The sequence below is a fragment of the Poecile atricapillus genome, chromosome 1, assembly GCF_030490865.1.
Source record: "Poecile atricapillus isolate bPoeAtr1 chromosome 1, bPoeAtr1.hap1, whole genome shotgun sequence".
NCBI classification, from domain to species: Eukaryota; Metazoa; Chordata; class Aves; order Passeriformes; family Paridae; genus Poecile; species Poecile atricapillus.
The window spans coordinates 73,927,656-73,939,858 of record NC_081249.1 but is presented as its reverse complement, the minus strand read 5'-3'; the positions used below and the strand labels follow the sequence as shown (position 1 = coordinate 73,939,858).

Here is a 12,203-nt window from a genome sequence, read left to right as displayed (position 1 = left end):
ACAGTGCAGTTTATGCAACATTATCCAAACTCATAATGTTGAAAAAAGTATCAGGTTCACCTAAGTATTAGCACTTGTTTACAGCAGATGTTCTACTTTTGCAAATGTTAAATGGAAATATGTCCAAGGCTTTAATTCATTTTCCAGTCCTTACTGTGGAAGAATAGGCTGGTTGGTTTTCATTCCTTCTAGATACTCTGCTAAGTGATCTTTGCAATGGGTAATTCAGATTCCTAATGGCTATCATTTATTCATGTTTACCAGGAGAGCACTTTATGAACGAAAGATCAACTTAATGTGATTGGACTAATGATTAATACTGTATTTATTGTTGATGGATAACATTGGTTTAAACAATGATGCTTTATGCAGTCATTATAAATTCAAATCATTAAAGTTTTAACCTTCCCAGGGCACTTAATTTTAAATACAGTAAGAATTGCTAAAATTAAAGCAATTTCTGTTTTTATTTGGGAAATGTAACATGCTGTATGCATGCATACAGCTCTTTCCCTTGAGTAGGCTTTGTCTAAGTGATTTCCTTGAGGGTGTAATCACCAACTCATTGTTGGTGATTAACACACTTCCTTAATTCTAAATTCTGATTTCTCAGTACACTTCAGAAAAGGCAGGTTTGTCATGTGGCACACAAGGTGTGCATAAAGGTATGTATTTTTCATGTCAATTTAGGCTGCTTTCAGATGCATAGCAATATGATATTTAGGCACTAAAGTTGCTGGACCAGTGCAGTTAAATGGATTTATTCCAGCTGATGACCTGGCTTGTTAAATCACTTTGGACATTTCTTTATATGAGATAAATGAATGATTCTTCCCTTAGTTAATTATGATGGTGCACATGCTGTCCTTGTATGGATTTTTTTTTTCTTTTTTTTTAATGTTCTCCAATTTGCTTTTCAACACTATGGTAGCCAAGTTAGCTCTCTTGATTTATAACCTTTCCAGAGACTTGCAAAAGATGCCAGAGAAAAGATTGCTGCAGACCCTCAGGGACTCAAAGCTACTCTGCTGCTCTGTCAGTGATTTACAACCAAATTCCAGCCCATTCCTGTCTCTGTGCTTATGGAGGCAGACACCACCTCGATGTACAAAGCATGAGCAAAACAAGTCTTTGTGTGATATGTTAGAGCAGCTGTGATAAGGTCAGAAGGGTCTTTTAGGACTGAAATGTCTGCAGTACTTCAGAGCGGTTTGGGATTTGCCCCCACAGACACACATCCAGAGGAACTTCATTTGCTTTTGTGTTTGGGTTGCTGGGATAGCAATGCAGTGATGTTACTGCAGTCATCTGTTCAGTGATCAGAACTCAGCTTGGTTTAAAAAGAGAAAAAAAAAAAAAGAAAAACTGTACTATGTGGAAACTTCATTATGTTTTACCTGTAATCCTCCTAGTTGTGGAAATGCTTGAAGCCGAATTCACCACTGAAAGCTCGGATTTCGAAGCAATGGTGTGAAATTGGTTTCCAAGGTGACGATCCTAAAACAGACTTTAGAGGAATGGGTCTCCTGGGCTTATATAACTTGGTGTAAGTATGTCCCTCTACAGATAGATTTACGTGTGTCTGAAGTCATTAAAAGCAGCATTGCTTGCAGATTTTAGCAAATCTGTGGGAATAATTTATAAAAGTTCTAGGGACTTCATATTAAGCAAATGAAATAATTTATTTGCTAGCCTAATTTTTGGAGTGTTTCTCTTCTCAAAGGAGTTTTCTTTCTTTCAGTATTCCTAATTCAACCTTGTAATACCACCTGCTAAGCCCTTTTTTTAGTTTCTCTGTGGCACAGTAAATTAGCACTCTCTTTCCTCCAGAAAGAAAATGTACAAGTATATTTTCACCAGTCTCTAGATCTCCTTAAACAAAATGCCCTGGAAGTATGTAGGTGGGAAGGCTGTGTTGCTGCTCAGCTGCTTTCTTTGGGAATTTCATGCTGAATTCTTAAGCAAAACACTTGATACACAGTTGCCAATGGCAGACTTAGGTAGATTGAGTATTACTAAAATTTCTGTCAATACTCAAAATTAAGCAGTGAGTTCACATCACTTTTTCCTTCCAACTCATGCACACCAGGTGTTAATGCCATAGCTGTGCTTTTTAATTTGGGAATTGACTAATGCCGGTTATTTTCTCCAGCTCTTGTATTTTCTGCATGCAGTTACATAACTTAGAAACATTTGGTAAAATAACTTCTCCTTATGAGGAAAAAAATAAGTATTTTCTGCTTTTACAGATTGAAGGACATAAATCATCCTCTGTCCTTCTGTTGTTCCCTAGTAAATCTCAGTCGAGGATCTGGACTCTTGGCTCTGGCTTTGAACTTCCATTTGAAATTAATCCCTACCATGTATTTAATTTCTTAGTCGTCTGTGCTGACTCTTATCTTGCTTAATGAATCTGCCAGATCAAGAAGCCTGAACTGCTTTCTCTTCAGCTCAGCACCCAACATGCTCTAGTCATAAACAACTGATTTTCTGTAGGGTGGCTAGAAAGGAGACTCTGGTAATGCACATTCACTAAACTCATATGGGAGTGCACTTGTAGTTGGAGGCTGCTTTAATCTTTCAGTCTGGGGGTCTGAGTGGCAGTTTAATCAGTTTAACACATCAGATGTTACTCATACTGTGTAACAGATGCCCTGACCTTTAAAAAGGTGTGTATAGACAGCTTAGTATGACTTCAGATGTTTTCTTTGTTGTTTCTTTTTTAACAATTCATCCTAAACATGTATGTCTGCAGGTATTTTGCTGAATGGGACACTGAGATAGCTCAGCAAGTTCTCACTGATTCTCTTCACCCTAAATACAGGTAATGCTTGAGACCAGAAACAGTAACTTGAAAGGGCACTCTGCTGGCTCTCTTTGAGGAAGAGGGCTGGGCTTTTTCTCTTTGTTGGGCATATCCTTGGGTTTTTCCACATGCTGTCTGTTTTAAAATACTGATCCTGAAAGTTAATCAGGTGCAAGAGGCAAATTTGTATTCTGAAACCGGGAAATAGTTAAATTTAGTGTTAAATGTTTTCACTTCTGATTTCAAGTGATTTTTGTATTTTTATTTACCTTTCTTTTAATTTGTTTTGTGTTTTTTCATAATAAAGGGAAGTCACTAAGAAGGAACTAAGGTACTTTTTTTTTTTTTCCTAAGTTTTCTAAGACACTACGTCTATGTAAATAAAGATCACTCTATAATTTGGTGTGTTATAAACTTATAGCCTTTGTTGCAACACCAAGAGATCCATATTCTTTTCTTTAGAGTTGACCCAAACTCGGGGGTGGAACACTAGGTATATATGAACATGCTTACATATCAAAAATTAATCCACCTTGCTTGATGTGGTTAAAGTGACTGACAATCATAAGTAGTGTAGGCCAAATATTTGTTAGCAGAGCTGAAGAGCCCCTTTATTTATAGTCACATACTCTGTCTACTTTGACTAATGATGGTTCCAATCTGGTTACTCCATTGTCCTGACTGCTGAGAGATCAGGTACCTTCAAGTGTCACAAGCTGTGTTGTAGGTAATTTGTCAGTAAGAGACTCCATAATTATTGGGGGGTAGAGGCCTTCTAGCCAGTTACATAGAAATCAGTTGCCTTAAAAGATATTTTTCTTCTGCCATCAATGTTAAGTACCCATAAAGCTGGTTCACACCTAAATCCTGGAGCTTTTGATCTCAGGGATTTTTTTGGGATTTTTTTTTGGTTGTTGAGTTCCTAATGGTAATTGTGTGACAAAAAGCTCTTGGAATATGTTAGTGTTCTTCATTTGCATGCTTGATTACCAAGTCTTGGAGTGCTGTGTGAGCATGTGCAATTTCCACGCCTTTGCAGTGCATTCAGTAGAAGACAGATGCTGCAGGTGGTGCCCACGGTGATCTTCCTGATGCAGTTGCTTAGCAGCTGTGCTGTTTTCTGATGGGATCATGATCACTGGATTTTCTGTCTCAGTTGAACTGTTTCACTTTCCCACATCCTATGTGTGCCACTTTTATTATCCAGTCTTTACCTGGGTTATTCTAACTGGTGTTATGCTGCAGCCTACAAAGATGGTTCAGATTTTAGAGGATGAGCAAAGAATGGTGTATTCCTGTATGCAAAGCTATTTAGGAGCTGAAGTTTTGTCCTCATGCATGCCGCCCAGTAACCCTCAGGTCACAATGGGTATGATTCTATTAGAATCTTAAGTACTTAATGACAACAATTTTAATATACTATATTTACATGAAGCTCAGGGAATTGTTTTTAATGTCATATATACTTACTGAAGTTCAAGGGTAGTCTAAGAACAATGCTTTCACATGTAGCTGTCTATAATTTGGGACCTAAAGCTTGCAAACTGATTTGCCTTACTAAGGCAAAACTCCCACAGCCATGTCAACGTTGTAGGCCCCTGTTTTATCTGGTTATAAATGCAGGCAATGATTTCTGCTAAACTTGCTCATTTCAGTAGACTCAAACCTGGTTAGTGGAATGACTGGTTGGATCACACAGCTCTTTTAAATCATTGAAGAGCTGAAACTTAGTTTAAAATCAATCTGTTCCCTAACTAATTTTATTTTAAGGGAGGCGTCTTCTGTGTCCTTGAAAAGCACTGCATTATTGTGCCAAATAATAGGAAACACTGTTCCTTATATTCAGCTGTTGAGTAATTTCTAATTTGGCTGGCCATAAAAACTTACTGTCAGAGTATTTTCATGTTTGCTGCCTCAGGTGAATCATGCCTCCAGTGCTGAGTATCACATACATCTCTGAAAACAGAAAGAAGCTAAAACCACTTTTGGTTAGTTAAATATAATTTCATCTTCTTGTACAGCTCAAGCTTAACTGAAGTGGATCGCCTTTGTGGTCAATTTAGAAAACAATGGGCTTTTGCTGAGAGCATTGACATAGGTGCACTTTGTAGTGGTGAGATGAGTTTGTTGGCAATGCTCTGAACCAGTTACCCATTGCAAGTCTGTTTATATCAATCCAATCATTCACAAGCAGTGTTAAATGGGATTAGCCATGTAAAAGAAGGTAAAATAACCATGTTCAGTCAATGTTATAACATCAGAGAGGTTGAAAGAAAATAGTTGTCTGTTAGTTATGCTTGGCAATAACTGGATTTTAATTATTTTTTCCTCCGCAGCCAACTGAGCAAAGCTGAATGGGAGAAGAAAAAGTTTGATAAGGCAATTGGGTAAGTTTAAAGACCTTTTTAAATTTGCTACAAACAGAGCAGGTAACAATGATGCTGTGTATTTGGGGGAGAAAAGGTGTTTCCTGGGTACTTTTTTAAGTACCTGTGAGCATATGTACATCTGCTGTCTTGACCATACCTTGGTTTTGATCAAAGGTGACAGGAGAAACAGTTCAAGTTACGTTCAGAAAAAAAATAAAATTTTGTAGCAAGGAGAAACTTTCTCTGTGTGCTATATATGGTGTGGTGATTAATACCTGTTTAATTCTTTTTAGCAGATGACATGATCAAGTTTCATCAAAGCCAGATTCAGAACTGCATTTAGGAAAACATAACAGAGAAGAAATAGTACTGAGGGTTTTTTCTTCTTTAACAGTGGGTTTGGTATAACTGCATTATTCATGAGTATGGAACAGGATGTTCCTTCTGAATGTATCTAAAAATCTGTAATACAAGATTTTACTGTCCATATTTAATTTTTCTGTGAAACTTGCATTAGACATTAGGCCTCATGCTGAAGTTTACTTCTGGACTTCTGGTTTGGTTTTTTTCCTCCTGAAACGCAAAAGAAAGGTTAAAGGAAAAGAAAATATTTCCGTTTGCTTGATAGAGGTAGTTGAAAAAATACCCAAGATAGTCTAGAGAAGACAGCTGTCTTTAGCTGAGAAAAAAATCCAATCACTGAATATCCAAACACGTTTGCTTTTATCACCATGTGAGTCTTTATGTGCTTTCTTGGGAAATAGTCACTGCTGGAAGCATCAAGTTCTTTATGCAGCAGCCTCACAATTAACTTCCAGTTTCTGAGTTTTGTTGTGTTTAAATATACTTCACCTGTAGATATCTCTTAGCAGGACAGAGTTTGCTTAATGAGTCTCATTTTCTTGTTTCAGTTTCCAGCATGCTCTGATTTAGGCTTTTGCCCATTTTCTGGCCTTTGTCTCTAGTTGTCTTTTAGGAAGAAATTAGTGGTGACTTGACTGGATCTTTTTCACAAGCTTTTTAGCCATATGAATGTCTTTATAGGACAGGTTGTTGAAACCTGATGTTTCTAACTATGGGTAATGAGTTCCAATGGGAACTCGGGAAGTTAAAAATAACAAATGATGGGTCACCCTGCAGCCGTAGCCACCATGTGGAGTCCTTGCCCTGTTTCAGAGGTGAATGCAGGAGCATGGGGACGTCTGTGCTTGTTCTCATTTTGTAGGAATTAATCAGTACTGTTCCACTGAAAAGGCTGGCGCAGTGATGAAACTCCTGGTTTTACAGTGACCATGTATTTCCCAAATGAAATGCTGTACAAAACATACAGGATAAATGTTTTTCTTGCTTTCCACCCCACACACACCTTGGAAACTCACAAAGGAGAGAATTAATACATCCCAGTAGCGCACAAAATCTGCAATGTCAGGGTCATCAGTGTTTCATAAAATGTGCTGAAAGAAGGTGAACTCTCAACAAAGGTTGCTGCTTTTCCTTACAGCTACTCTTTTGCTATCGTGGGCATTAACATAACAGACCTTGCGTACAACCTGCTGGTGAGTGGGGCTCTGAAGACCCATTTCTACAATGTTGCTCCAGAAGCACCAACACTCACTCACTTTCAGCAGACGTTCTGTAAGTACTGGGTGAGAGCACAGGACAAGGGTTGGAAATGTATAATTGGTACTCTGCTAACACTTCTTGTTCTGCCCATAGTTTAAAAAAAAGAAATAAACTCTGCTGACACAGCACAGAGACTGTAATGCTAGTCTTGCTCTCCTGTTTTTAGGATGCTTGGATTCATCTCTTAGCTCTCACAGAGGCCACTACCAAACCAAGGTGTAAAACAAACACCCATAAACAAAAAAATGCACTAAGTTCCTTAAGAAGTGACCTTCCTGTTTTTTAAATAATGAGAAGAAAGAAAATGTGATTTAAGGAGTGTCTGAATATTGCTTCCCCTTAAATGCAGCTGTCAGATGATACTTGCATCTATATTCTAGTGTTACTGCCCACTCTTCAGCAGAGTTGCAGCTCCACCACCAAAATAGTGCTTTGACAGCTCTTTCCCCTGCATTTAAGCATCCCTTCTACAGCAGAGGCCTGCTGTTCATCTTTGCTTAGTGGGAGTAACACTTCTAATATTTTTCAATGCATAGTCAAAGAACTGATAATGAGCACCTGCATCATCTTTCCCTGCTTTTATACTCCCTGGTTTTATGTTTCAGTTTGTAGATCCATATATCAAGATGACTAGTGACTTTTTGTGTTTATTGTGAGTAATTCTGCCAGTGTGTGTAACATCTATCCAATTTTGGCATTGTCCAGAATAGGTTTAGTCTTGTTCCTGCCCAGTGTCATGAGGTGTCAGATCTCAGTGACCAGGATTCTCTGTGCAGATCATAACTATTAATTCCAGGCTACTTTCTAATTTTGTATGTCATCTTTACATTCTGTATTTATCTCTTCTTCCTTCTTATTATTTTGTAGGCTACTTAATGCATGAATTCCACAAATTCTGGATTGATGAGGATCCACTGGACATAATGGAATTCAATCGCGTCAGAGAGAAATTTTACAAGCGCATCTTGAGACAGCTCCAGAACCCAGAGATGGCTCTGTGTCCTCATTTTGCTGCAACAGAAAGTTTAATCAATATGTAGTTACTCAGTTGATTTTATTTGGAAGCACTGTCTCACTCTTGATTTAGATCACTGTTAGACCATCACTAGCATACTGAATGACCATGGCAATCGTGTGCATGTTTTTGGCGCAGTGTTCATCTATTTTTGTCACATGATCCCCTCATACTTCTCTTGTTGGGGATTTTTCATTTTAAATGGGTGCTCATATTGCCTCATTATGCAGTGTTACCTTCTGAATTGATGTCCAGATATCAGAGTTTTTCTATTTTTTTAGACTTTTCCTCATAATTCAGCATTGACAATTGAATTGTATTTCTCTAGCGGTGTTTTTGTATATGTGGAATAAGTAGCTGGATCTTGTATTGTGAAAGCTTTTTAACTTCTTGGTATGTTTTAAGATAACTACTGGCATTTCAAGCAAAATATATGTTTGGACCTCATCTAGAAGATAATGTAATTTAATCTAATGCAGACAAACACATTAAAGTCCAGTTTTCTCCATGCAACCATTATATGCTTAATGCAAAATTAATGAGGCTTATGAGATACAAGTTTCAGTGAGAAGAGTTTATGCAGAATTGCAATCAAATGCATGAATACCAAATGGTCTGGTAATGCTAACACGTGAACTGTGAACACATTCACAGCTAACAGATACTGGCAGGGGCCAAAAGTTATAACATCAGGCTGTTGTCACCAACACCACCATGCTAAAGTATGGTCTAGATTCCTGCACATTCCTTTGGATATACAGAGGCTAGTGTTTTGTGTCATGTTGGAAGGCAACATGATTTGGTCACGTGGTGCTTGGTGAATTCAGGGGAGGAACAAAAATATGTGTCTTTTCTTTGAACTACTGAAAATGTTGCTTTGGTTGTTAATTCAATTCCTAATAGCTGGGAGAAATAATTTATTAGAAAGTTTAGAACAAAACTGCTTATGTTTCCCAGACTACTTATAAAAAAATTTAAAATGGCAAACTGCCTTTTTTTCTAAAACCATAAATAAATAGAAGTGTTTGACACTAAGATTGTGTAGTATACTGAACAGCATCTACCATGGCATTTCATACCCATGGTATTTTTTACCTTCTAAGCAATCAGTTTTAGTATTATATGTTTGTGTAAATCACTTGCATATGGAGATTAAATTGAGTAGTGTCCAACTACTTGTGAATTATATGAATAAATTATACATCATTCTAAACTGAAGCACTGTGGGTTTTATTGTTGAGATATGCAGTAATACAGAGGAAAAATGTTTTAATTAATGGATCAGGTAAAATGGGTTGTAGCAGCTCTGTGGTATTCCCGAGGCTGAAGTGTAATTGCAGCTTCTTCAGATAAGGTGCTTTATATCATTTTAGTTACTGCTTGGGCCATCACTTTATTTAACAAAAATAAAAATAAAGCAATGGGAGTACTTCAACTTCCTAAGAAACCCCTTGGGTTTAAGCCATCTCATTTCTTTGCTAAAATGTAAGCTGGGGGTCAGGACTTCTCTACATGGCTGGAAACTTGCACTCATGGAGTTAATCAGCAGAATTTTATGGGTGTTGCAATAATTAGTCTTCTCCAATGAATTTGGAAGTACAGAAATATTAACATTTGGATATTTTGCATGAGAATACAAGGAATAAAAACTGTGCATGTTTAACTTAATACCATTGATTTTGGAAAGTGGTTATTTTTAGCCATTAGGTCTCAAGGACTTTTTGTGTGACTCTTGAAATAGATTTCTAGTAACAGTTTTTATTGTTTCACATTTTAGGCTCTCTCTTTCTTTCCTTGTCCCACTCTGACTTAAATATCTTCTTCAATTTATTAGGTTACACTGGTTTATTTTTAATACTCTGCAATGGATTTCATGGAGTTGTGGGGGCAGGAGGGAAGGTTCCTGCTACCTTCTTACTGCTCTGATCCTCTCAGTTATGCCTTGTCTCAAGGTGTCAACTTCAAACAAAATCAGAAGATGTCATCTGGCTCTGTGTCAGATTGTATCACTATAATCTAACTGGTTTGGGTGATTACTTTTCCTATCTTGCAGGAAGATAGATTTAATGAAGCTAAGTGTGAAATCCCTTCTCCTGTGGAGCGCTTGCATGCTGGTGCCATCAAACCTTATCATCCTGCCCATTTGTGCTTCAGCTTTGTCCTGTGACATGCTTGTTCCCAAACTCTGTGTCAAACCTGGGGCAGAGAATATCCCTGGTGGGTGCCTAAAACTGGCTGGGCACTGCTGAGGGAGGATGCCTGTTGGACACTGTCTTCCTTCCTCCCCAGGAATGACCTCTTACCATGATGCAAACCTAAGGGGGTTTTTTGGGGTTTTTTTTAATTAGAATTTACGCTATCTAGCACAGATCCAAACTGACCTGCGAGCAACTGGGTGCTGCTTTCCCTAGGGAGGAGAAAACATAAGAAATGGGGGGAAAAAAGTAGTAAAAAGTTGTTTCAATAAAGAAGAATCAATATTTATAGTCACTGCAGGGTATAGAATTTGGTTTAATTAAGTATAGAGAAGATTTAGGTTGGATGCTTCCAGAACCTTTCTGCAGCTTCATGATTGTTGCATTTCACCAGTCATCTTTCTCTCAGGCTCATGCCTGGCCATGTGCATCTCTGGCAGCAAGTGCTTCCTGCCCAGGCTGTAAATGATCACCTTCTTTCTTAACAGGTAATTTTTCTCAGGCAAATAATTTACATTGGCAATGCCATGCAGCAAGTGTAATTTTAAAAAGGCACAGCCCTGTTGTAAGTCTAAGCTTCTACTTTATTACATAACATTCAAGACAGTGTGCTGAAGCTATGCAGAATATGCCTTGCTTAGAATATGTATTGCTTTGGGTTGGCAGGTGAAAATATAACTGATTAATGTATAATATTAGGAGACTGAATGTGTTACAATGCAGAAATATTTACTTTGATCTGTTTAAAGCCAGGGTGGGGAAAAAGGGGCTGTGTAGTATTGGAGTTCTTTAATTCTGCATGCATCCTTTTATAATGGTGTCTGTATTCCTTCCTGTTACAGATTCAGGCACTTTCCATAGCACAGCATTTTCTTATCCCAGCTAATGTGTATTTCAATTGTTACCAGGGCTCCTTCAACAACACAGGTGGACGCTGACTTGTCTTCAGTAACCTTGGTGCTCAGCCAGCATCTGTGGAGCTGGGGCTGTGAGGGCCAGCAGGATCTGTGCCTGGGGGATTGATTACAGCCAGGAGGAGGGGAGCAAGTGCTGCTTTAGCTTCCTGACACTTTTTGGCTTGTAGCTTTTTTTTCCTTTGAGGGAAGGAGAAATATTTTTGCTGCACTTGTAATTGGCTTTTTCGGAAGGTAGTTTTTCAAATGCTGATGCTGGTGGTATTTCTATGTACTATTCTTAAAAGTAAACAAGGTCTACCTTATCTATATGATTTGTCTTAGACAATTGTATCTCCTGACTGTTTCCTGGAGCAGCACTGAAGCTCGATTGAAAAATTTACTGTCATGTAGAGGGTAAAGGAGATTAATTTATTGTCTTTTTTAATGAAAGAGCAATCTTTAAAAGCACCTGTGCCCACTATGTGCCCTGTGGGGCACAGACAGCTGGTGATGACTTAGCAGGCTGAAGCACTTTGCTGCAAGCAGGGCGTTTTCAGCATGTCCCCAGCTGAATTAAGTGCTGTTAGGGGAACAGGATGTATGTGAATAGAGTGCTGATGCTCAGGTTAATGAACACAGATCCTCCTCTGGCCCAAAGAATCACTGGTAGCATCATAATACATTGGCTTCCATTATGAGGGATCACCAATTCTTTCCTAATCCTTCCCTTCATGGATTGCGGTCAGCTTTTAACGTGTCGTTTGCTGACCTGTCCCTTTTTGCTGGAATGTGACCAGGGATTTTTGACCCTTCCACTGGAGTGACCAGCATTGTCCCTTAGTGGGGTATTACAGATTGTAGTCATTCCTGCCCGAGTTCTAGAGGAAGCCTCAACCTGCGGCTCCACCACTTGGATGGGTCTGACTGAGGAAGGAATCAGTTACAGCCTGAAATAGTAACTGGAGTGCAATTCTATAACTGCTAAGTTCATGCCTTTGGCAAGTGCTGTTGGGGAAATACAGAAACTCTGTATACACACTGGGAAATATGAGAGCTCTGATTATACTTCCTTCTGTCCCCCAGCTGGCTCTTAACGAGCTTGACATCATCAACATATGACCATTTGAGCATCACAGGAAGACTCCTCTGGAACTGTGATTTTCACAGAATTGTTCTACTCTGAATTTAGTTAACTACCCTAATTTCCACCTTTCACTCCTCACTTGGAACCTGGTCCAATGGGAGCTCAAACTTTGCACTAATGAATCCTCTAGGCAGCACTGAGACAAACAGTAGGGT

General features: G+C 38.5%; 1 protein-coding gene across 5 annotated transcripts in view; it reads left to right on the top strand.

The window, feature by feature from the left end:
- Positions 1 to 9,031, top strand: part of ELMOD1 (ELMO domain containing 1) — a 42,937-nt gene extending 33,906 nt beyond the window's left edge. For 3 of the 5 annotated variants that reach the window (XM_058846261.1, XM_058846253.1, XM_058846270.1), the window contains 6 exons: positions 1,413 to 1,546; positions 2,756 to 2,824; positions 3,114 to 3,137; positions 5,143 to 5,193; positions 6,677 to 6,810; positions 7,666 to 9,031. In XM_058846261.1, coding sequence (XP_058702244.1) covers positions 1,413 to 1,546; positions 2,756 to 2,824; positions 3,114 to 3,137; positions 5,143 to 5,193; positions 6,677 to 6,810; positions 7,666 to 7,838 — 585 coding nt within the window. In that variant the 3' untranslated portion in view covers positions 7,839 to 9,031. The remainder of the gene's footprint in view (positions 1 to 1,412; positions 1,547 to 2,755; positions 2,825 to 3,113; positions 3,138 to 5,142; positions 5,194 to 6,676; positions 6,811 to 7,665) is intronic. The other 2 variants (XM_058846290.1, XM_058846280.1) reach the window with 1 other exon arrangement.
- Positions 9,032 to 12,203: the final 3,172 nt, after the last annotated feature.